At 36.5% G+C, this 20132-nt stretch overlaps 3 protein-coding genes across 5 annotated transcripts; all 3 read right to left on the minus strand.

Moving 5' to 3' along the window:
* Positions 1-3: 3 nt before the first annotated feature.
* On the minus strand, positions 4-4911 carry LOC127972922 (histone H4 transcription factor). 2 transcript variants are annotated; one of them, XM_052576918.1, is made up of 10 exons: positions 4628-4911; positions 4234-4390; positions 3898-4124; positions 3187-3298; positions 2954-3106; positions 2756-2830; positions 1968-2088; positions 1734-1872; positions 973-1097; positions 4-884 (listed from the first exon to the last, which is right to left on the minus strand). In XM_052576918.1, the coding sequence occupies exons 2-10, from the start codon at positions 4382-4384 to the stop codon at positions 476-478; spliced, it is 1512 nt and encodes a 503-aa protein (XP_052432878.1). In that variant the 5' UTR covers positions 4385-4390; positions 4628-4911; the 3' UTR covers positions 4-475. The 2 variants fall into 2 exon arrangements, with proteins under 2 accessions (XP_052432878.1, XP_052432877.1); XM_052576917.1 differs by having other exon boundaries at positions 973-1100.
* Positions 4912-6610: 1699 nt separating this feature from the next.
* Positions 6611-13497, minus strand: LOC127972206 (microtubule-associated protein 6 homolog). 2 transcript variants are annotated; one of them, XM_052575550.1, is made up of 4 exons: positions 12282-13497; positions 10914-11130; positions 9521-9560; positions 7933-8077 (listed from the first exon to the last, which is right to left on the minus strand). In XM_052575550.1, exons 1-3 carry the CDS (start codon positions 12995-12997, stop codon positions 9525-9527), a joined length of 969 nt encoding a protein of 322 aa, XP_052431510.1. In that variant the 5' UTR covers positions 12998-13497; the 3' UTR covers positions 7933-8077; positions 9521-9524. The 2 variants fall into 2 exon arrangements, with proteins under 2 accessions (XP_052431509.1, XP_052431510.1); XM_052575549.1 differs by lacking the exon at positions 9521-9560 and having other exon boundaries at positions 6611-8077; positions 12282-13463.
* A 2133-nt stretch (positions 13498-15630) lies between these two features.
* Positions 15631-19921, minus strand: LOC127973169 (52 kDa repressor of the inhibitor of the protein kinase-like). The gene is made up of 5 exons (XM_052577301.1): positions 19662-19921; positions 19011-19131; positions 18758-18865; positions 18107-18143; positions 15631-17830 (listed from the first exon to the last, which is right to left on the minus strand). The coding sequence occupies exons 1-5, from the start codon at positions 19748-19750 to the stop codon at positions 15942-15944; spliced, it is 2244 nt and encodes a 747-aa protein (XP_052433261.1). The 5' UTR covers positions 19751-19921; the 3' UTR covers positions 15631-15941.
* Between the last annotated feature and the right edge of the window lie 211 nt (positions 19922-20132).

Raw genomic sequence — 20132 nt, forward strand, 5'->3', positions numbered from 1 at the left:
TGCTTTCTGAATGTTAACAATATATTTGAAACTAAAGGAAACTTAAAAAATACACATATTTACAACTATAGCAAGGCAACAATGGAATCATAATACAGCACAATATGCAAAATATTCAACAAGTATCAACACAAATAAATAAGATGTTACCTAGGCTCAAAAATCTATCTCATTGTTCCTGGTCATTTATAAAAAATGGAAACAAAAATCAATGTTTTAAAATGCAGAGCTAAAATTATCAAAGGTAACATTTATGCAAAAAAAAAAAAAAAAAAAAACAGCCATAGTGCTACATGGAGAGCAAATATCTATTAGACACCTGAGATCATGTAAAAAAAACTTTAAAATGCTTTAAAAAAAATCAGCCTTTAGCTTTGCATATAAGTTAATAAAACATTGATCTAATGTAAAATGTTTAATCTATGGAGGTTAAACAGGTTATCTCTGATAAGAACTGCATTTGATAGCTATGAGATTACACCACATCCATTCCTAGACCTCTAGCCACGGCAGCCAGAGCTCTAACAGCCACTGATGGCCCACCAGGTTGGGCCACTTCTTCTGGATCCCCACTGACCTCAGTCACAGTGTCCAACACACAATACACAGATGTTTCATCGCCTTTGAATCCACTGCTGTCAGTTCCCTCCAGGAGCTCTGAAGTTGAAGATGATGAGGAAGGAGAGGAGGGTGAGGAAGAGTGTTGGGGAGTGCTATTTCCGCTGTCGGGATGCAGCATGGGTTCCCTGGAGTGACTGGTTGAACCAGAGACCTTGCGAGGGGTGCGCTTTACAGCCATGTTTTTGATCAACTCTTCCGTGACCTCTACAGTCTCATAACGCACCATGTTGAGCCGCAGATACCCATCCTCGTCCTTCTTGTACCTGTTCAACAAGCAATTTTTAGTACGTGAAGGGAAATTAACAGCTCAGAAGCAACTAATTCAATGTTAAGATACTTTTAATTGCATACCTAAAACGGGAATGTCCAGATGGCCATTTGAGCTGATGCTTCTTTCGAAGGTGGAGGGTGAGTGTGTAACACCAAGAGAAGGTCTTGTCACAAAGGTGACATTTATACCTTGGAGCGATGTCGTTCTGCTGCAGACAGTTTTCATGCATATTATTTTATGACATTACTAATAGTTAACTAAGTTTTAAGTTTTATTATAACTCCAACTACGGTAATTGTCAGTGCAACGTTTTTGGTTTAACGATGTACTAAAATAATTAAAACTGAAATAAACATTAATTAAAAAAAAGTACAGATATTTACAATTAAAATTTAAACAAATAAAAAAATTTAATATTAAAATCTTAACTTAAAATACTAACTACAACAGTACCTCCATGAGGTAGTAAAAAAGAAAAAATATATATAAAAAAAAAGAAATATATAAAACTACTAATATTAACCACTATTTTTTTTGCATGTGTAAAAGGCAGTTTACACAATATGAAACATTTTTAATATATTTTAAATAATAAAAATAATAAATAAATTAATATATATATATATATATATATATATATAAATAAATAAAAAACATTTATTATTAAAGAAATGTAGTCAGTAAAAAATATTTTGATTTGAGCTGTACAAGTTTCATTATTCTGTATAGATGTGTCAATTATTTTCTGTAATAATCCAATGCTATGAGTAAAGACCCAACTCAAAAGCGTTCCTTTAAATATGAATCATGGCTGAGGTTACTGCCCCCTCTGCTGGCTGACCTCGTGTACTCGTTTATAGTGCTGGCTCATGGTGTGGGCCATGCGTGAAGAGTATCCACAGCCCTCTACTGTGCAGTGGTATGCTGCTCCCTCGTTGTGAGTTTCCATGTGTCTCCGCAGATCATGCTGGTTCTTGAAGCTAAAGGTAAGGAGATAAACCATAAAATGTAAGCAATATATTCTTCAGTACTTCACTGAGTGTATGTGGACAGTAAGAAAACTCTCGGCAGCCACCTGCTCTCACAGAAGTCACACGGGAAGGGCCTCTCATCGCAGTGACGGAATTTGATATGGATCTTCAAGGTGGAAAGGGACGTGCACGTCATGTCACAGAGAGGACATTTTATATGATTCACTGAAAAAAAAGAAAAAAAAAGAAACTGAGATAGCTTTATAGGTGTAAAAGACACTATTAATACTGTTATTTTCAATCTGGTTTATAAATTAATATAGTTTTTTTTTTTTTACATGTCTATCTTCAGTATTTTCAATATTTTTTGAGGAAGTTCAGCAGTTTTTGGTTTGTTTGATTTCGTCTTTTCTTTCTTTCTATATTCAACAAAACTTTAAAGCCATAATAAAATCATTCTAAAAGTATATTGTTTATACTGTATTATTACTGTGCTGCTTTGAAACAATCTGTACTGAATAAAGCAGTATATAAATAAATGTGACTTAACATGGCATAAAGCATCTATAAAGAACAATACTGTTTTTCAGAAGATGTCATTCTTTTAAAAAGCATCCGAAATTTAGGGATGCATCACATTCTGGCTAATATCATAATCTGATAATGATTTTCATGCTATGTCTGATATCAAAATTCCATAGTACTATTTGGCCTAAATAAATAATATTTTAAATTTCTACAAATGAATTTAGAATTATAACATTATAATGAAAATTATATTGTAATGTAAAAGGAGCATGCATCATTTCATATGCAAAAAACTTAAATCTCCAATATCAGCCAGTAACCGATATGGTATTGATATATTGTGTATACCAATCTCAAAACTCACCATGTTGACGAACATGGTCTCTCAGCAGCCTCTCATTGGCGAATGCTTTGTCACAATGTCCACATGTTAGAGAATCTGCAATAAAACATATTTATGGAACAACTACAGACTTAGAGACATTTCATGGACATTCTTAAACATCAGAGTTGCTGTTTTGTAAGCGAGCGAGTGAAGAGAAACTATTTGAAATAAACTGACCTTCTGGTTCTGCTTGTCTCTGGATATGGTCAAAGAACTTCGTATTGCTGGAGAACATACAGCCGCAGGTGGGGCAAGCGACCAGCCGCTCCTGTGTATGACTGCGCAGATGCTCACGTAGACGGTACTTGATCTTAAAAAAAGCATCACAGCCTGTAAAAATAGCAAAAGAGTCTCATATAGGAGCATTATAAACACTGGTGAAACATTCCTGTTTTGCAGAAAGTGCTTACCTGACCAGCTGCAGAAGAGAGCCTGCTGTCGATCAGGAAGCGGCTGGAGCTCAGTGCAGTCTGTGTGCATGTCAACATGACGGTAGAACCACTCAGGGTTATTAAAGGAACTCTGATAAAGCAAAAAAAAAAAACACAGACAAGCTCATTATATAACGTCTAATTTAAATGAATATCTCAACCAAAAAATTTTATTTGCTGAAAATTTACTCTAAGATGTAGATGAGTTTGCTTCGTCGTTTAAATAGATTTGGAGATATTTATGATTAAATCACATGCTCACAAAATGTATCCTTTGCAGTGAAAGCAGTAACAAATTCATCTTTATCTTAAAACCACCCGTTCTGGGCAAATGATCGGTCCATAATCCATAATAAAATTTGACGCAGTGGAAAAAGTCCATCCTCTGTTGTTCTTTTAATGCCAACGTATTTATTTAGAACTGTATTTGTTTGTAAACGGTGCTTAATCTTTGAATATTTATTGAATAAATTTCAACCAAGACCGACTTTTTCACTCGAGAAATCAATATTATAGATGATTACTTGTGGACTATTGTGATGTTTTAATCAATTGTTTGGACTCTCATTCTGACGGCACCCATTCAATGCAGAGGACCCATTGGCGAGCATGTTTATGTATATAAGTGTTAGCAAAATGTCACTTTTCGGGTTCAAGTAAAACATCATGTCATCATGCTCCAATACTAACATCACAGTGCTGCCACTGACAGACGAACCCCTCAGAGACATCAGGGACTAGACTGCTGCTGTGGAGATCCTGAGTACAGCTAGGCAGTTCAGGGTGGGATTCAAGGAGCTGAGCGCCAATGTATTTCAGCTTGCTGTGGAAGATGTGGAAATGGGCATGAGCGATCAGCTCGCTTTGGTTTCCCATCGCCAGGAACTCACAGCCCCTCCACAGACACGGATAATCCTCTATAACAGACATGATGTCAAACACAACCATCTTAATATATGTTGCCATAGACATTGCATTAAAGATCTGCCTCATTCATCTATTTATGCATGCATTACAATATCCTACCCAGCTCCTCCATGGCATCTCCGTCCCCAAGATGCTCCTTCAGATGTAGAGACATATGATCACTCAACTCCTCCGTGCTTTGACTCTTGAAAGTGCATGAAGCCCACTCGCATGCCACCACTATTTTAGAGACATTTTTTCTTTTTGCCATCTTAACCTTTGAGAAAGCATAAAGCATACAACTACATAAATACAGATGAATTTGCATTTGGCAATGACATCCCTCTAAACGTGTCTTTAAAACAGCTAAAAGACAGTCAGCTGGTGAGATGTAAACAAACATTTATTAACTCGTAATGTTGAGGGTTATTTACTTCACCAAACACAAGCTATCAAAGCTCAAAACAATACCCAGATACTGCCAGAGAGATTATGAATGATTCAATTCACTTACTCTGATGTTAAAGAGTCAGCTTCTTTGAGGAACACTTGCTAGTTCCGTTTTTTTTTAACTGGTCGATGCTCAGAAGCGCGCGCACACACATTTAGGCTTTAAGGTAAAGGGAAATCCATATAGTCTAAAAAATATATATTGAGCAACTGGACTATGTTATTTAAAACTGCTCCACTGTTCGGGAAATTAAATGACCTCAAACTTCATGTAGGTTGAGACCGGTTTAGACATCAGGAACGCGGGTAATTTGTTTGTGTGAGAGGACGACGGAGAAGGTCGTGACGTGTGTTTCCGTGTCGCAGACAAAATAAAAGCCCGTCTGAAACTTGGAAATTTTTAAAAATAGGAAAGTAAATATAGTTTTACAACTGTGTGGAAGTGAATTAACTAAGTGAATATATTTGAATGCATATGGGACAGAACAAGAAGAAACTTATTAAGTAACAATATTTAAAATTCTACAGTTATTAGACAGCTAATAAACACAAAATTAAATGATCTACTTTTGTTATTGGTATGATGTTAAATTGAATATAATCAATGGTTATATTTTAATTGGTTTTATTTAAGCCTGTGTTTCAAAATAGAAATACCAGTGGAGGAAATGCACTCAAAATAGCAGCACTCGCAATAACCACTGGAGGGCACGTGAGGACATGTTTTCAAATATTCAAAAGATTGATGATAAGGGGTAGACTATTCGTTATAATCTTCATTCAGATATGATGAGAAGTAGCTGGATTTAAGAATGTAAAATTTGTATGCTGTTCTCTGACTTTAGAGCTGTGATTTTGTACATTTCAGTGAGCTATACATTAACAGTTTCATTTATGCTTTTCACATTTTTACTAGGAAGCTACATTGTCCCATATTGTTCATTTTCACTGCACCACACCCAAACAGTATTCGTGCAGTAACTTGAATTAGCCAGCACTATGCAGAGCCTGATACTTGAATTATTTATTGAATTTTGTGAGGACGACTGAGTCGCTGCTTGGAGTCCACTGCATCTACAATGTTCTCTCTCTCTCTCTGGCATTGAAGGCCAGCAGTACCACCATCCTGAATTGTGTGTTTAAAGTGCAAGAAGTGAAATGCTTCTTGTTTTATTAATAGCATTTACATAAGAGTTTATTTTGTCTCCTTAAAAAATCTTGTGGATCAGTTTTTCTTTATTATGCTTGATTCAAATCTAAAAAAGGTTCTCAAGCCAAATAACCCCTTTTTCAGAACTATATATATATATATATATATATATATATATATATATATATATATATATATATATATATATATTTCCTGCTCTACAGTAGGCCTATACATTTTCTGTTGAGAACTTGGAGCTGACATCAGCCTTGATGCAATATCATTCAGTGTAAGCGTGCACACATGCACAATGTGTCTCCATGTTGAATGGGGACTTTCCATAGACGTAATGATTTTTATACTGTACAAACTTTATATTCTAGTATATTTTATTCCTTACGAACACAAACTTCACTGAAACTTGATGCATTTTCAAATATCAGGTTTTGCTATCCTTGTGGGGCCTTTTTTATACCTTAACCACACACACGATATAGAGAGATAGATAGATAGATAGATAGATAGATAGATAGATAGATAGACAGACAGACAGACAGATAGACAGATAGATAGATAGATAGATAGATAGATAGATAGATAGATAGACAGACAGACAGACAGACAGACAGATAGACAGATAGACAGATAGATAGATAGACAGACAGACAGACAGATAGACAGATAGACAGATAGATAGATAGATAGATAGATAGATAGATAGATAGATAGATAGATAGATAGATAGATAGATAGATAGATAGATAGATATGGTTTAATTTTACTGTTCTATCAAAAGATGTGTTGCACGCAGCAATTTTCCATTAAAAACACAATGTCTTGAGAATGTTCAACCTTAAGGGTCAAGGGTTTATAGTAACAAATCAAATCGCCAGTATATTGTTTTAATGATTTTAATTAATTGAATTCAATGCAAGCTCACAACACAAGCACATCACACTTAGAATTACCAGTTGGAAATCTGATGGTCCTATGTTGCTCAGTATACAGGCACTACTGTTACGGAAAGCATAGCTTGAGGATAGCACCTAAAATGGTGTGCACAGCACGTGTCGGACAACCCAGGAGGAGCTTGGGACCAAGAGGCTGTAGATTTACTCTGAGAGGGCTCTCACCGGTCCAGACCAGAGCAGGTCAGAATGATGATTAACATACAGATGACTATGAAGGGCATGCTTCTGTCTGTCAAGCACATGGACCTCAGCTGTATGCTTAGCAGCATTCTTCCCAATTCAATCATCCATTTTACAGCATACGCAAGGAACGTAGGCAGTTTTAAGTTTACATCAGCAAATTCTCTTATTAGATAGAAAGATGCATATGAGAGCACATTTGAACAATGCTTTAGCAAAGCAAGCTAAGCGTAAATAGGTCTCCATAGCATAATGCTCTACACTACAAGGTAACAATAACGCTTTAAGAGAGACCATGCCTCAATTTGTTTAAAAATGTCTGCCACTGGTGTCGAAAGAACTGAAATACTCAAAAAGTAAAGCTGGATTTGTTAAACATGGTGCTTTTGAGCACTCGTAAGGCTCCTAACTGCTAATTTCAGGTGTCACACAATCTTTAAACATGCAGTCTGAGATGTTAAGACGTTCTTGTGTTTGCTGTTGATTGTGAGTAATACGACATTGTTATAATCCAGCTGTGAGGTGACAAATATTACATCTTAGTGTTTGAGGAATGCTATTGGTGCATCTAATTAGAGTGCTCCATATACTTTAAATGAAGACTGTATCACATTAGATTGCTTGAAAGAAAAAGGCATTATTGTTAGCAGGAAATATCTTTCAATGCAAGATAAAGCAAAAACCTTAGCTTATATTATAAGGCATATTGCCATTTGCTCAGAGGCAGCATGCAACAGGAATTCGTGAATCATCTTTGCCACAGAGAAAGCTATTGATGTATATGGATAGGGAGCAGACGCAGGGCCAAAGCAAAGATAGATTCATTATAGACTGGACAGTGGCCACACAGTCGAGACAAATCAAGCAGATAAGCCTTGATCCACTACAATACGTAGGTAACAACACCATCAGAGTCAGGCCACTATAGTAAGGTCATGAACAAGGGGATGAGAGTCCTCTGTTCTTTATTATAGCCTCCTCAACCCCCCCAAACACAAAAGTGCACTTAATCTTTTGCCTCGGCTAGTCTGTTGATCATTTCTTTGCTTTTCTTGGTGACCCCTCCCTCTGGCTTTGGCTCCTGGTTGCTCACTGAGGTTTTCTTCTTGGCAGCTTGACTCCCAGCGATTGGCTTCTCCTTTGCTTTTTTCACTGTTTTGCTATGGCTTGTTGTCTTTTTTGGCTTGGAAAGTGAGATATTATGCCTCTCCGCCTACAGGAACAAAAATTGGGACATTTGGTGCATTATTCCAAACTGCAAAACAACACACATGAATAAATGTCTATTAAATATTTAACTGTCATATATATTATATTATATCCTACATTTTACTGTTCCTGTTTGTTTTTAAAAATAAACATAAACATAACAATTGTTTATTACTTATACCATATACACTACAATTCCAAAATTTGGCGTCGGTAATACATCTTTTTTTATTTAAAGACTTTTATTCTGCAAGGACACAATGAATTGATCAAAAGTGACTTTGTAAAAAAATATTTTTTTACGAAAGATTTATATTTTTAATAAATGCTGCTCTTTTGGACTTTCTATTAATCGAATAATCCTGAAAAATTATATCATTAGATTGTGACACTGAACACTGAAGATTGACTGCTGAAAATTCAACTTTGCCATCACAGGAATAAATTGCATTGCAATTTTGCATTTTAAATAGAAAACAATCACTTTGAATAATAATAATATTTTACAATATTATACATAATTTTCTGTATTTTTGATCAAATAAATGCAACCCTCGTTCAAAATATTACAGACTTCAAGTTTTTGGACAGCAGTGTATTGTCATTTTTACCCACAAACCTTTATGGTAAACACTCAGACATTCTGAGTGCCCTAAAGTTAAATAAACAAATAAATAAACAGGAAAAGTGTGTAATTTACAGTAGAAACACAATCACTGGCCCTCCAGTGCAAACTGTACATTTAAAATGATGTCAATAATATCATTCTGAAAATGTGAATCATGTTTCAATTAGTACTGTGGCATCCAAGTTAGCATCTCATGACAGAAATACACGTTAGAATGTGATTTTCGGGCCTTATTTAGTGTTCAAGCGAAAAGGTGATTTGTTCTGCATACTCAAAAAAAGAGATGCAGTTAGTTTTCGATGGCAGCTTGGATCTAAGCCAAGCCCTTTAAAGCAAGCTATTAAAATGTGTCACAAAGGTTTATATATACCATATACAATATGTGACTATTTTACCTCTACTTTCCAGTTATAGAAGATTTCAGCAATTTTGCAAGGTTTCCATATTTTACCAATGCCTCAGTCAAATGCCTTGCACAATAGCATGATCGCAGTGATTAGTGTGAGCTTATACTAATGGAGTGCAGCCCTTTAGTATCTTTTGGCACACAACCACTTCTGCTCCAATTTCTGAAGCAAGTAACCTTGCGGAAATAATTTGTATTCAGTTACAGTAGAAGCCAAACAGAGCCCCTCTTGATAGTGAAGATACTATTGTTTCATGCAAAAAAAATAAATAAATAATGTGCATAGTGTTCAGAAAATCCTCATTGTGAAGAGGATTTAATCAGATTCTGTCCCACTGAGGATCGCCGTGATGGTGCAGCCGTATGGTGAAAAAATCTAGATCCATGCTGTCCAAAAGAATCACTGAACACACCTGACTACAGAACAGAGCTGCTGTCACTGTCAGAACGGTCCTATGAGAGTGAGAGAGGGAGGGGCTACATCAACACATCACTGCACCTTGTTTCAACATATTTGCTTTTACACTGAAAGGAGTGATTTGAAAAAATTCTATTATTTATTCATCCTCATTCCAAACCCGTGTTTCTTTCTTCTATGGAAGACACATAAAGACATTCTGAAGAATGTACTATTCACAACAGAAACCTTAATCTAAAAATCTTAATTTTTCACGTCATTTTTTAATTGTTCTATTTGAAGAGATTTCTTTAAATGTGGTGTCTGATCCATGAACAAATCATTCTTTTAAAGAAATACTTCAACAAAAATGTATCATTTACTCACTCATAGGCCAACCATGATTTAAACCTTTTTTTTTTCTTTTTTTTTTTATTGGAACATATTTAGAGAAAGTTTCTTACAAATGCTTTTTACTTCACAAATCATCGATGGACTGGAGTAATGTGAATTGCTTGTGGATTATTGTGATGTTTTTTTCAACTTTTTGGACTCTCATTCTGACGGCACCCATTCACTTCAGAGGATCCATTGGTGAGCAAGTGATGTCATGCTAATTTTTAAAATTCTGTTCTGATGAAGAAACAAACATCTTGGGTGGCCTGAAGACGAGTTCATTTTTAGCAAATCTTTATTACATTTTTACATTAACTCCATGGCAAATAGCTACCAAATCAATTCTTTAAAACGTCTTCTAAGAAAATAAGTCATGCAGTCAGTATTTTATAAAGTAAACTTTTTATTTTTTTAATTAATTAACAAAATAAAATAAAAATATTAGATGAAAATTTTTAACATAAATATATGAGAAAATCTGCATCGGCAACTAACTGAAATATAAAATGAAATTTTTTAATTACTAAAACTAAAATTGAAACAAAAAATATTAATAAAAATGACAAACACATAAAATTAGACTAAAATCTGAAAACATGAAAACTAACAATAACAGATTACAAAGAATACTAAAATAGCACTGCATGGAATGTTTTATTTTATCTTTTTATTTTATTTTTCCTATATATATATACAAACATAAAATATATATAAACACACAAAAACTCATAAAAACTGACAAGCACATAAAACTACTTAAACTAAAACCTGTAAACATTAAAATAACTTTACTTGTTTAAAAATAAATATAACACTGCATGGAATGAACTGTCCTTTTAAGGCAGAACTGCTATCTCAGAACTGACAGCATTAGACTGACAGATGTTGCCCTATATAAATTAAATATTTCAGAAAAACAAATCACACTCTTGCATTAAAATTTCATGAATTTCATGAAATTATTCATTTCATCATTTTGGTAATAAAAATGGTGACCTGAGAAAGCATCCTACCTTGCTGGACTCTTTGCTTGGTTCACTGTACAGGCTTCGTATCCGACGGCGCTCCAGCAGCTTGTTATCTGTGGCCTGAGGTTTGCCCTGCTCTCCTTTAAAGGTGGCACTGTAACTGGTCTCCAGGCTGGTCTTCTCCTCCACTAGGATTTTGTACTGAGATTTCGCTTTGATGGGTTTCACTGGTTTGACATCACTGTAAGCCTTAAACTCCGTCCTAGAGAAACGAAGAGATTTAGTAAATTAATCTTAGGCTTAAATAATTATACTCAAAAATGGTTTGTGGTTCATTGAAGACCAAAAGCAATAACCAGACAAACAGATCAGAACCATGTGGCAATATTCTTTATTTAGATGGCATCTAATGTTGAGGCTCTGACCTACTTAAATAGAATAAAGTCAATATTCAGCATAATTACTCAACCAAAACAGACGCCTTGTAAAGAAATCAGGGCAAACTAATTGGGACATTGAGGTGCATCTGTTGTATTACAGCTTTATGCAGAGTGCGTGTGCACAAAATGATCTGATTTAATTTAAGAATGACTCAGCATATTTTGGGGCAGACACCCACAGAGAGGACATTTTCAAAAACTGGATCTAAATCTTTCCCTCTGTCTTGTGCTTAGATAAGGTTCATCGATCTTTTGTTTCAGAGGCTACATTAGTGCAGTGATCTGATATACTGAACCATAGTTTAATGTCAAAATAGAAAAGTACCCAGTAATCAGATTGGTGGATAATCAATGAGGGGTTTTATGCTCTAAGTTTCGTTCCCGCAAATACAGAATTAAAGCCCCCAGTAAGGGAGCTGATTTTGGGTACATTGTCTATTTTAGAATTTCATAGTAATTAGGACATACTCGTCTGCTAATATGAATGGGTTTTATGAGTTTTAAGAACCAATGACACTGCTGAAATGAGCATATACTGACTTTTTAAATGGCGATGAAGAGAACAGGATTACAAATTAATGCAGATACATAATGCAATTAAATGAACGCAAAATAATGATGCACACAAAACTCCAGAAATGAAAAGAACAGCTGTTTTATCTAACATTTACTTGAAGTTTATATTTATAACATATAGGCCTACATATAGTATTTTATTAGTTTTATTTTATATCCATAAACTAAGCTTACCAGGACGTTCTAGGAACCAGAAATTGTTAGCCGGGAATCAGCCAATCCCCATAATCTCAAAACAGCTAGATATTGACCAATTCATAATTTCATTCTAATATGTGTTTCTCTAAAATGGCAAGAACTGTATGTCACTAACAAACAATTGGAGCAGGATTACTTGAAAATGGCTGAGTTATTAACTGTATAAAAATGAAGCAGATTTGTAATATATTTAGCCCACCTATATGAACTTCCAGATGTGTCTTCCTCCTTGATCTGCCTGTTGAGAGCATCTGCAGCTGACCTCCTCTTTCCTTCCACTGCAACATCTTGCTCCATTTTGATCCCCTCTGGCACATACTCTTTTTTGTCTACCTTCTTTCTCCTTTCTTTACTCTCTTTTTCGTGCTGTTTTTCTTCAATCTCACATTTTTCCACACCGGTTTCAACCTCAGCAGCGGCCTGCTCCTGTTTGGAGAACTTGCTCTCAGCCTTACAAGGTGCATCAGGAGTGGCTTTGGGAATCCACGGATGATCTCTTTTCGGAATGGGCCACGGTTTATAATCTTTCTGGTACTGAGTCACGTTGTTGAAAGGGGCCTTTGACAGCTGATACTCGTCTCTGGGTTTGCAGCTTCGTTCCGGACGCACACTCCAGGCTTTGAAATCCTCGCGCGTCACAGAAGCGCCTGAGCCGTCTTGAGATGCTGCTGATGCGGCATCAGCGGCGGCGTGAGTCGCTGTGGTCGACGCCTCCTGGTGAGTGCCATGGGCAGGCTGGGATTCTGTGGTGACCGGCTTCTGTGATATTAATGGCTTGGGCTGAGGATGCAGATGTTGCACTTCGGCCACATCTGAATACTTCGTGTATACCAAAGGCACTGCAATGTCACCTTTGTCCAACTCACTCCAGAAGCGGTTGATGCAGCAAGCCCTGGTGATACAGGGCCATGCCATGATCGATAACGACGAGGCGAGGGCTTGAATAAAGAGAACCGATTCAGAAATGAGGACCACAACGCATAAAATCTTTTTCTTTTCTTTTTTTAAAATCAGAATAGCGATTCTTTCTCCTTTAAATGTCCCTTCTGATGAAAGAAATCGTTTCCGAGTGTTGAAATTCACTGTATCTTTGCGTACGCGCTTGCGCACTTCCCTCAGCAGAGTATTTTCGATGTGCTTGTTTTCTCTCAGATATAAATGCAAATTAAAGATTTCTTTGTAGAAAAGGCACCTTCACTGACAGCTGTATGATTGGACACCGCTCCCGTGTTTCCTCGGAAGATGCTCGTGTTCTGCGGAGTGAACCATCACCTGCAGCCGTCAGCGTCTGGGCAGCATCGGGTGGAGACGCCGCTCGTTTAACCATTTCAAGACTGACATACATCCACATCCACATCCACCCACTGCTTCAGCATTTCTGCCTGCAAACGCTAGGCTACATGATTCTGGGACTTGTTGATCTGAAAACCAGCTAATTACAACATTTATGACATTTAAGGGTCTTAAGCCTAAAAAACATTTCATAACACAGCTACAACTGCTATATTTACGTCTATTATTGATGTGTCATTGAGATGTCTTAGAAAATTATGAGTACATGCATGCCAATATGACAATAGTCTGTGCTCTGCGATTTATTACTGAATGATTATTACAAAATTGACTTGAATAAACTATTAACAATTCTTCTTATTAATACAGTAATTAACACAAAGTAAAAAAAGAAGAAAAAAAAAACCTTACACAAATATATATATACAAATCATCCCAACACTTGCACATACATATGTCTTACATACTATATTAAATTATTGTTTGCAACTTTCTATTAGGTGGCATATATATATATATATATATATATATATATATATATATATATATATATATATATATATATATATATATATATATTCACTACACCTCCACATCTGTGAATGGTTTTGAAATTTGGGGTGAATATCGGACCCATCCTGCATCAATGAAATGCTACACCCACTTTTCTTTTGTTCTTTTCATTCTTACATGTGTACCACATACCATCTAGTGGCGCGTGCAGTGATGGCAGTGTGTGTTGCATGTGCATGTGTGTTACATTGTGTAACCCAAACCATGGGGTGGGGCACAGCTCCGTGCAGACATCTGGTGATGCTGCCACTGCTCTGAATCTATCTGACTTTGCATCCACAATGCATGACCAAACCAATTAAAATATCATGTCAGAAATTCCAGAAGCAGAGTTCAGAGTGGCAAAAGTGAAAAGAAAAAAACCTGATAGCAGAAACCTAATTGGAGTTTTTGGATGAGAGGATATATCTTGCACAATCTGTTTGTCCTGCTGTGCAGTGTCCTCAGATTTCCACTCTTTTGCCTTTTGCCTCCAATTAGTAATGGGATGAAAAGTATGTATGGCAACAGTGTACATTTTCCCTTTTTTTGTGCTTTAAATTCACACGTACATGGATACAAAACTTCTTGAATCTATATGTATGTCTAGCAGCTCCTTGGTGTTTTGAATGCCCTCTTTAATAGATCTTTTTATTATAATCAAACCCAACCGTCTTGAGCCCGAAGTAGTTTAAAATGACATTATTTTATAGTAAAATACATACTTGCAAATGCTGCTCTCTTGAGGCCCTTAGAGGAATTGACATAATATAGAGAGCAACTGATGCTATTTATGCACTGTTTAACATCACTTTTTCAATTTATTTTATGCAATTGGCATTTGCATTGCAAAAGGATTTTATTGCATTTACCAAATACTTACTAAAAACAATGCATGAAATAAACATAACTAATAAATATAACTATTTTGGTTGCATTTGAAGAGTTTATTTGCAAAAAGAGATACATTTTTATTTTTTTATGATGTCATCATGTTTTTATTATGTTTTCCTGTGTTAGTTAGCAGTCTTTTTTTTACCCTAATCAAAATAACCCAACTGCGGTTTGATTGACATTAGTTAAAATGCACAATGAAAAAACATGAGTTTATCTGTTTTTGCATTGAACTTATTGAACTGAATGAAAATGTATTTGTTACCGCACTGTGGAAAAAAATATACAATAGAAGGCAGAATGTGTCTGCATGAGGCTGTGCATCTTTTGTATTTTCATACAAAACAGTGTTAAGTTGGATATACTGGAGCAAGGCTAAAATAAATCTGGTTAAACCGGTTGTTGCTATTGATGCATGAAGTTCCAATCTGTTTCAGCTCTTGATTTTCATTGTAATAAATGCATGACCAGGGAGTAAATAGCAACACTTAAGGTTTCATTTGTTGACACTAGATAAATACATTAGATTAACTTACCATAAAAAATATTTCAAAAGCATTTATTAATCTCAACTAATGCTTATTTTGTTATTTAATGCGTTATTTAAATTAAAAAATGTATCTGTTAATATATTATGGACCTATTTATATTCAATGGACCTGAGCTAACAAGAACTATTAATGAAGGGTTGTATTTTTATTAAATAACGTTAACAAATATGTTTTTCTTATTTTTATTTAATGGGATCTTTTTATAGCCACTAAATAATTAGATAATAGCTGCTGTGAGATTAAATAGAAATTACACCATTATAAAAGACAGCATCAAAAGTGCTTTCATTTTATTTACACTTTGAACCAGTTTATACAAACTCAAACGTGTCTTTAATGGCTGATTTTCACATTTGTCAAGTCAAAAAAATTCAAGCAAACAAAATGCAAGACCACTCAGCACACTGCAGATACTTACATGACAAATCTTTCTGACGGTCCTCACAAATGTAAAAATAGTACTATATTTCTCCAGGGGGAAAAGACATGACAATTGGCATTGTAGTACACAAAACAATTACACAACTTATTTTGAAGAAAGAGTTCTGCCCAGTTTTGCGTTTTCCCTGTTAATCACTCTCATTTTCTTCTGGGTACATTTTTAAATAACACTGAACCATTTCTTCCAGGTCCGTCTTTATATGATAATTGATGTTCAGCACAGCCAGATTCTTGCATCTTTGGTTTACCACAGTGTCCGTGAGGTAAGCTTGTAAACGTCTTTGTGCGGTTTCACCGCGACTCCCATCAAGCTTCAACACCGGCAGCGTGGCTAATATTTTCAAAAAAGCATTCACATTAGGGAAGAACTTCACATCCGAGTGTTGAAGTGTTTCGTGAATGGTGCACGGCAAGCTGACTTCCTTCCCTCTGTGTTTCCATTTTATCCTCCAACAATGTAGTTCAGCGGGCAGTGTGTCCGGATGGGGCAGATCGCTCCTGTAAATGTCGGCATGGGTCTCCTCAGAGGTATTGAACCTCATTTGTCCCATGACTGCAGGGACGAGAGACAAGCACTTGAGTGCCCCGAGATGATTCTCAGAGAAGATCTCCTTGACCTCCTGCGTGATGTACTCCATGACCGGCTGTGTAAGATACTCCTTAAAGAATGACTCCGCCTGTATTTCCATGGTCTCCAGCGCCTGTTGCTTCCGAAGGAACAACCTCGGGACTCTCACCGGGATCTCCATTGCAGTCGCCACACTGACCGCCTCTTCAAACCAGAATTCGTGGTATACTTCCAGATTGTCCGATACCTCGTGCAATGAGTGCAGTACTGCTGTTAGGCTGTTGGCGGCAAAAAACACATCAATGGTTTCTCCTTGTAGGTTCTTACCAAAAGCTCTGGTAAAAGACAACGCGTTCTTTAAAATAACCAACGTCACGATGAACTCAAAGTCCGCCAAGGCCTCAGAAATGGCGTAAGCGTCACTGGTGATCTGCTCGTTCCACTTCAGGTCCTCATTGTCGTGTATGCTGTCCATGCACAGCAGAAGCGGCTCCAACAAATCGACGGCCATCTCGAACACGTTATGAAGATCAGTCCATGTTGAACGAGAGCCCTCTTTGAGAATGCCCTCCTTTTCGATGTTTCCCTGACACAGGATGGAGATAGCATTATCAAGTTCACTCTGCAACAACGGAGACGCTTTAAAAAACGCATTGGTCTTCTTCAGAATGGACATCACATCTTGCACTCCAGTCAATGGCATGCCATTAGCAAGATGCACATTGAGCGCACAGGTGGAAGTTGGTGTGATGACCGCCATGGGATATTTCTCTATGAGCTGGGCGGCGATGACCTTCATCTTGGTGCCGAGTAAACCAGATCCTGCATGCGCTTGTCCTCTGCAGTGCTCCATCCTCAAGCCCCATCCTTTCGTCAACTGAGTCTCCAACCTCTCAGCAACAGTGACCTCTTCTCCTTCAAACGAGAGGAACTCTATGAACTCTTCTCTAAGTGTGTTGGCTTGGTCTACATAGCGTAGGAATACAGGCAGGTGCTCTCCCTCTGGGAACTCCACTAACTCGCCGGTCACGATGGAAAAGAAACGACATTCTCGGACTTGCTGAAGGATCTCCTCACGCACACATCTCTCGCAGACCTCCAGAAGCTGCTTCTGCTGGACGGCCGAACAATACTCCTCATTAACAGCCGCTGTCTCGAATCTCCTCCCAAGAAATTCATCACCCGCATTGATACGGTTCTCAATTAGCGCTCGAAAGTTACCTGTGGTTATGGAGCGATCCTCCTCAGAGCGCATCTCATCTTCTCTTGCATTGCAATGAAAGGGAAAGTTTTGCCTTCCTATCAAAACCATGACTTCAAAGGAAGCCCTCAAGAACTCTCTAAGGTCTTTTTGCTCGGGTGTGAGCTGAGGGATGTCGTCGGCGTTCTCGCTGTCATCCTGAGCATCGCCGTCTTTTTTTGAGAGCAGTTGTTCAACTGAAGACTCCACTAAAGAAAGAGAGACGAAAACGTTAAAAGCAATAATCATTCAGAGCTACAATTTTAATTGGTTAAGAAATCAGTATAATCAGTTAATCAGTAACCAAGATGAGCAGAGTGATATACAGCGCTGCCATAGGCAACAGTAAATATTAAAAACTGCTGATGTTTTTTAACTGACCAATCAGAATCAAATATTCTACTACAGAGATGTTTTTTAACTGACCAATCAGAATCAAATATTCCACTACAGAGATTTGTTATAATCGACTATATCATACTTACATCGTCTTTCTTTGATTTTCTGAACCTCCTCATCTGTCTGAAGAAAACAGGAATGCAAAGAGTCACTATATAAATTGTCTCCTGATTTATAGTGTTAAAGGGATAGTTCACCCAAAAATTTAAATTCTTTCACCAATTACTCACCCTCATGCCTTTCCAAACCTATAAGACCTTTGTTCATCTTCAGAACACAAATCAAGATCTTTTTGATGAAATCCATGAGCTTTGTAGAATAAAGTCGTTGTTTTTGTTTTATTTTGCGGACAAAAAGTATTCTTGTAGCTTCATAAAATTGATGAGGAACCACTGATGTCACATGATCTATCGTAAAGATGTCCTTACTAACCTTATGGGCCTTGAACCTGGTAGTTGTGTTGCTGTCTATGTAGGGTCAGAAAGCTCTCGGATTTCATCAAAAATATCATAATTTGTGTTCCCAAGATGAACGAAGGTTATAGGTTTGGAACGACATATGGGTGAGTAATTAATGACAGAATTGTAATTTTTGGGTGAACTATAAATGGATTAACTTATCACTAATAATATGTAATATGATATTTTGCAGAAAAAAAAGTTATTATGCAGTTTAAAAACAAATGCAGGAAATTCAATTGAAAGTACACCTGAAAAAAAAGCAAAAGAATAATCTACCAGAATTTTGATGCGTTTGCGATGTCTGCTGTGAGGATTGCCGAGGTGGCTGGTTAAATCAAATATCGTGGGAATAGCGGTGTCCCTTAATACGGTCCTGTAAGGGCTCTGAAAAACACAGTCACAAAAATCCCATTCAACTTTAGCTATTTAGATGATATGACAAAACATCAAGGTTTCTGTAATATGAAAAATCTCAAATGCTAGTCATTTTTAAAACAATAACTGTAAAGTACAAATTAAAGTGCATTACAGTTTTGCATATCATGGCTGGTTCAAAGTGTTTGGCACACAGTCGGTAATGCTTGTTCAGCTGATCGGGAGTTTTCTCCTCCAGATCTGCCCGGCGACAGTTCTCCACCCACAACCTACATCTGTGCAAATAAAGTTATAAAGTTATTATTATTATTATTTACACCTGCAACAAAGCTCTACAGTTTATTACTAATATAAAATTCAAACATATTAAATTATTCTAACTAAAAACATCTACAAGGATCTATTTTTTTCTTTCTATAATCTAGATTAATACAAAAAGATTCAGCTAAAGAGCAGAAAAACAGATATACAAATCAGAGGCACGTGAACTATCTTCTATAATATCTTTAATGTTACAAAAAAACATAAGCTTTTTAAATAACTTTAACAAATACGGGATTTTTTTTAACCAAAAACAGCAAATTACATCATAGCATCACAGTAAATCAAATGTATAAATATGAGAATCCTTGTTATTTATGTCAACATGCACTAACTAACTACACTTCAGCGGTCTGAGAATCATCACTGATTTGCAGGTGCACATTTGGTGTACACATTTGGTGAAAGTAATCCTCAGGAAGCATTACTTTCATATCAGTCGTTATGTTTAATTAACTCAAAAAGATGCATAGAAAAGTCATACCTCTCCGGATCCCTTGGAAACCTAAAGAAAGCTAAATCGGACTGGGTGCTTTTTCTGGTACAGTTCGGAGCGGCACAGAAATTTGGCATTGTGCATTTAATGTTCAAAAGCTATTTAGGCACTCTATTAGTTATGGTGTCACTAATACAGTCATTGCAACCCTGCAAAAAATGAACAAGGCGCGCAAGTGTGAACAGTAGTATTGATGGCGTGCCAACCCACAATGCAATGCACTTTCGATCCCACAATGCACCAGCCATACTGAAAGCGCGATTCCTTCGCTTCCTTTGAGTCGGATATTTTCAATGATTCGCTCGAACCGGTACACAATACCTGATTCGGTCCAAACGGCTCTCGAGTGAACAGATCGTACTTATTTATAGTTTGCGTCCATATCAATATTCTATGAAGTTGTGGATCTAATATATGTAGGTTCTGCATTTACAATTTTTTATGATTTACTTTGAGTTG

The sequence above is a fragment of the Carassius gibelio genome, chromosome B15, assembly GCF_023724105.1.
Source record: "Carassius gibelio isolate Cgi1373 ecotype wild population from Czech Republic chromosome B15, carGib1.2-hapl.c, whole genome shotgun sequence".
In the NCBI taxonomy this organism is placed as follows: domain Eukaryota; kingdom Metazoa; phylum Chordata; class Actinopteri; order Cypriniformes; family Cyprinidae; genus Carassius; species Carassius gibelio.

Excerpts from the sequence above, each read along its gene's own strand:
- LOC127972922 (XM_052576917.1), bottom strand. The coding sequence starts at position 4,384 with ATGGCAAAAAGAAAAAATGTCTCTAAAATAGTGGTGGCATGCGAGTGG. Across the intron at positions 4,125-4,233 it reads AGATGCCATGGAGGAGCTGG|AGGATTATCCGTGTCTGTGG; the intron begins GTAGGATATTGT and ends TGTCTGTTATAG. Across the intron at positions 3,299-3,897 it reads GTCAGTGGCAGCACTGTGAT|AGTTCCTTTAATAACCCTGA; the intron begins GTTAGTATTGGA and ends TTGCTTTATCAG.
- LOC127972206 (XM_052575549.1), bottom strand. The coding sequence starts at position 12,997 with ATGGCATGGCCCTGTATCACCAGGGCTTGCTGCATCAACCGCTTCTGG. Across the intron at positions 11,131-12,281 it reads ACATCTGGAAGTTCATATAG|GACGGAGTTTAAGGCTTACA; the intron begins GTGGGCTAAATA and ends TCGTTTCTCTAG. Across the intron at positions 8,078-10,913 it reads CAAGCAAAGAGTCCAGCAAG|GCGGAGAGGCATAATATCTC; the intron begins GTAGGATGCTTT and ends TTGTTCCTGTAG.
- LOC127973169 (XM_052577301.1), bottom strand. The coding sequence starts at position 19,750 with ATGCCAAATTTCTGTGCCGCTCCGAACTGTACCAGAAAAAGCACCCAG. Across the intron at positions 19,132-19,661 it reads TTTCCAAGGGATCCGGAGAG|ATGTAGGTTGTGGGTGGAGA; the intron begins GTATGACTTTTC and ends TTATTTGCACAG. Across the intron at positions 18,866-19,010 it reads CAGCCATGATATGCAAAACT|AGCCCTTACAGGACCGTATT; the intron begins GTAATGCACTTT and ends TGTGTTTTTCAG.